Source organism: Coenobita brevimanus, chromosome 67 (genome assembly GCF_032717465.1).
Source record: "Coenobita brevimanus isolate Jiangsu-jjx chromosome 67, ASM3271746v2, whole genome shotgun sequence".
Lineage (NCBI taxonomy): Eukaryota > Metazoa > Arthropoda > Malacostraca > Decapoda > Coenobitidae > Coenobita > Coenobita brevimanus.
In genome coordinates, this window is record NC_137020.1 from 15,325,110 (window position 1) to 15,326,973 (window position 1,864).

General features: G+C 41.1%; 1 protein-coding gene across 1 annotated transcript; it reads left to right on the plus strand.

Moving 5' to 3' along the window:
• Positions 1 to 206: 206 nt before the first annotated feature.
• On the plus strand, positions 207 to 1,595 carry LOC145405562 (uncharacterized). Its single transcript, XM_080276895.1, has one exon. It carries the CDS (start codon positions 207 to 209, stop codon positions 1,593 to 1,595), a length of 1,389 nt encoding a protein of 462 aa, XP_080133021.1.
• Positions 1,596 to 1,864: the final 269 nt, after the last annotated feature.

A 1,864-nucleotide genomic window follows, 5' to 3' on the forward strand; every position in this document is an offset into this window, starting at 1 on the left:
GAGGATATGCAGAGAGAACTGATAAAGGGTTTGATGGAATCTGGCATTTTGGGTAGAGAGCAGAGTGAGTGTGAAGAAGAAAAATGGAAAAGGATGAAGAGTATGTAGAAAGAAACAAAGAAATGACTGGTAGTGAGATGATGGAATGGAAAGTGAAGTTAATGGAGATGGAGATAATGTTACAGAGGGAAAAGAATCAAGAGGCTATGATTCAGGTGGAGATAAAAAAGATGGAAGTAGAAAAAGGGGTGCACAGAGGAAATTCAGCAGATATAAAGATGAAACTTATGCCAGAATTTGTAGAGGAAGAGGCTGAGGATTTCTTTATACAATTTGAGAAAATTGCTGAATTGAGAAGTTGGCCAAGGAAAGAGTGGGCTTTGTTGGTGCAAGCTAGATTAAAGGGCAAGGCAAGAGAGGCTTTTGCTGGTTTGGGTATTGATGAGTGCAGTGATTATGATGTTGTTAAAGAGGCAATCTTACAGACTGTGAAGGTGGATCCAGAAATTTATAGACAGCGTTTCAGAGACGTTGAAAAGACACATAGTAACACCTATTTGGAAGTTGCCAGAGAGATTGTGCTGAAGTGTGGTAAATGGTTGAATTCTGAGGATGTGACAAGCAAGGAAGATGTGATACAGTTATTGATGTTAGAACATTTTAGAAATACTTTAAAACCAGCACTGAGGTATGAAATAATGAAACTAGACATTAGAAATGTGATTGAGGCTGGACGTAAAGCGGACCAGCTTGCTGTTGCGTATGAGATGAGCAAAGGTGCTGATAAAGGTAAATTTAACCAGAGCTGGGTTAACAAGTCCACCAACTCTTGGGGTGGTAAACAAGGTACAGCTAACCAAAACAGTTTCAAGAACTCAAATAATTTTCTGAAATCTAATGTTGGACATGTTCAAGGTCAGGCTGTAGAGTCACCTTTGTTTAGGAGTGATAAGGTCAGTAATGCCTCACATCAAAATAAGTCAGGAATCAAATGTTATAAGTGTGGTGATTTTGGACACTTAAGTATAAGTTGTAAGAAAAATCAGGCGCAACCCAAGTGTCTGCATTGTGGTAAAGTAGGTCACAGGAAGTATCAGTGTTATAGTTTGAAGAATTCCAAGGAAGCTGGATTGACTGTAACTGGGAAGGAACATGTAGAACAATTGTTAGCAAATGTATGTACAGGATCCAAGGTGTTACCTGCAGTAGAGTTTAAGCCATTTATCACCAAAGGTCAGATGAAGGTGGGTGAGGGACAAGGAAAGGAGACTGTGATACTGAGAGACACAGGAGCTAACCTGAGTCTTGTACGTAAAGGTATTGCAGAGTGGAGTGATGAGTCCTTTACTGGTGAAAATGTTGTTGTTAGGGGTGTGAGTTCTTCAGAGCTTGAAGTACCAGTACATTGTATGCGGCTTGAGAGTGGATTTGTCAAAGGAAATGTGAAAGTTGGAGTAAGTGAAGGATTGCCTGTGTCAGGAGTGGACATGCTATTAGGGAATGATTTGGCAGGCAATGAAGTTGTCCCTGAGCCTGAAATTGTGGAGAATCCTGAGGTTGACCAGGAAAGTGAAACCGTAGACCCAGAAGTATGAGGATGGTGAGAGACTTGAGGAGAGTATGATTTATCCAGCATGTGTAATGACAAGGGCTAGTGCTAAAAGAGCGGAGGAAGATGAGGAGTGTGAGTTAGACCTAAGCTCATCCTTGCTTTGTGAACCTGGAGATGAAGCAGAGCAGGTGAAAGGGAAGGAAGTAGAGACTTTGCCAGACTTTGTTGTGAAAAAGGAGGACTTAATTGATGCACAAAGGAATGATGAAAGTCTGAAGGCGTTGTGGAGTGAGGCTGAGAGAGGAATTCTTG